Source organism: Medicago sativa, chromosome 2 (assembly GCF_051527215.1).
Source record: "Medicago sativa cultivar Bolivia chromosome 2, Bolivia_mono, whole genome shotgun sequence".
In the NCBI taxonomy this organism is placed as follows: Eukaryota; Viridiplantae; Streptophyta; class Magnoliopsida; order Fabales; family Fabaceae; genus Medicago; species Medicago sativa.
In genome coordinates, this window is record NC_140750.1 from 46838362 (window position 1) to 46840024 (window position 1663).

General features: G+C 37.3%; 1 protein-coding gene across 1 annotated transcript; it reads right to left on the reverse strand.

The window, feature by feature from the left end:
• Positions 1-717: 717 nt before the first annotated feature.
• On the reverse strand, positions 718-1455 carry LOC146946939 (uncharacterized). Its single transcript, XM_085748337.1, has one exon. The coding sequence runs from the start codon at positions 1453-1455 to the stop codon at positions 718-720; it is 738 nt and encodes a 245-aa protein (XP_085604463.1).
• Positions 1456-1663: the final 208 nt, after the last annotated feature.

Below are 1663 nucleotides of genomic sequence, written 5' to 3' on the forward strand. Positions count from 1 at the left end.
AACTAATTGAAAGCCATGATCATCAACATCTGGAATTGAGGTATCTGCACTATTTGACAAAGCAGTTGCAACAAGTAACTTATCTGATAAGTTTCTAGCAGCGACTACTAAACTTGGACCAACTTCATTAGCTAAAAATTGAGCATGTAGCAAAACATCATCAGCTTCTTTCTCTTCAAGATTGGCCCACGATTCCTTTAGGAATTCAATATCTTTCTGCACCACATCTTGAATATTCTCTTCAATATCTTTCTCGTTGTCATTGTTAACTGATTCATTCCCAAATTGAGTTTCATCCACAAATTCCGAGTCATGTGTGCTTTCAACATCCTCAATAAAGTCTGTTATGTTCTGATTTTCCAATAGTTCACCATTCTGATCTGGCTCCTTTGGCATTTCTTTTGTCACTTCTGCGTTAACAGGTTCCTCTGACATATCTTTTAACAATTCTGCATTAATCTCCTTCTCAAGCTCCACATCTTCTGGATTCCTTTTTGATGAGGATCCCTCCAAATTCACTATCTCAGGCCCTTTATCCTTCATGGACATTGGTACATACATTTTAGCAGGAGCATCTTTCTTAGGCTGAGCCTTCTGAAATGATTCTCTATTATCCATAGGCTTTCTTTTGCATATCTCTAAATAATGTCCAGTGCACTTGCAATAGCTACAAAAGTCTGGCAAATTTTCATATTCGACATCAACAAAAAACTCATATCATTTCCTTTGAACTAAGATTCTGTGATTTAAGCTATCATTCAGATTCAGGTCAATTAAGACTCTTGCATAATGACCAAATGATCTTTCCAACATAGATTTTCCAGTAATATTATCAATACATATTGGTGTTCCCACACCACTAGCTATTGCAAAGAGTATTTTTGGACGCCAATACTCTTGTGACAATCCCAAAATACGAATCCATACCTGTGTTGTTGCCTGTTGTTGAAGACTTGGACTGAAATCCTTAGACCATGTAAATAATTTCAAAATTCCAAGGCTTAAATTCCAAGATCCAATGGATCTCACTCTTCTCATGTCCTCAATAGATGAAAAATAAAATTCATAGAATCCTTTGCCAATCGATGTAACTCCCCATCTATCAATAGCTTTCCATAACACAGATAACTTGGATCTCAAGTTTTCAATAGGAATAGGGCTAGAACCCTTAGGCCAAATGATTCTACCTTGCAAATTGTACTTGCATGCCTCTAATCCAGCCTCATACTCATCATCTGGAATTTGAATTGCAACGTTATTGCCTCTGAGACATGGTTTTGGAAGTTGGCTTAAAGGGATGTCACAAACATTACTCAAAGCTTGAGCAAATGTTTTTTGTTGCTTAGTTTGGGTCGATCCTGGTTGGGAGGGAGGTTTTGGTGGATTAATCGGTTCATCTTGCAAGCAGCGCCAAGGAACAATGAATGATGGGGTAAGGTGAGTGGCGGTGGTCATGGTGGTTTAGTTGGTGGTATACGGTGGTTAGGTAGGTTACTTAGCAATAAGGGAAGCTTTTATGAACAGTGACTAAATCGCCCTAAAATCGTCAAAATTTGAGAGCTCATGTTGTTTCGGCATAAATCTATTATTATTGTTGTTGTCATTGAAAAAGATAAGCATGATTTGTTGGGTTTGTTACAATTTGAAAATCACAAACATTTGT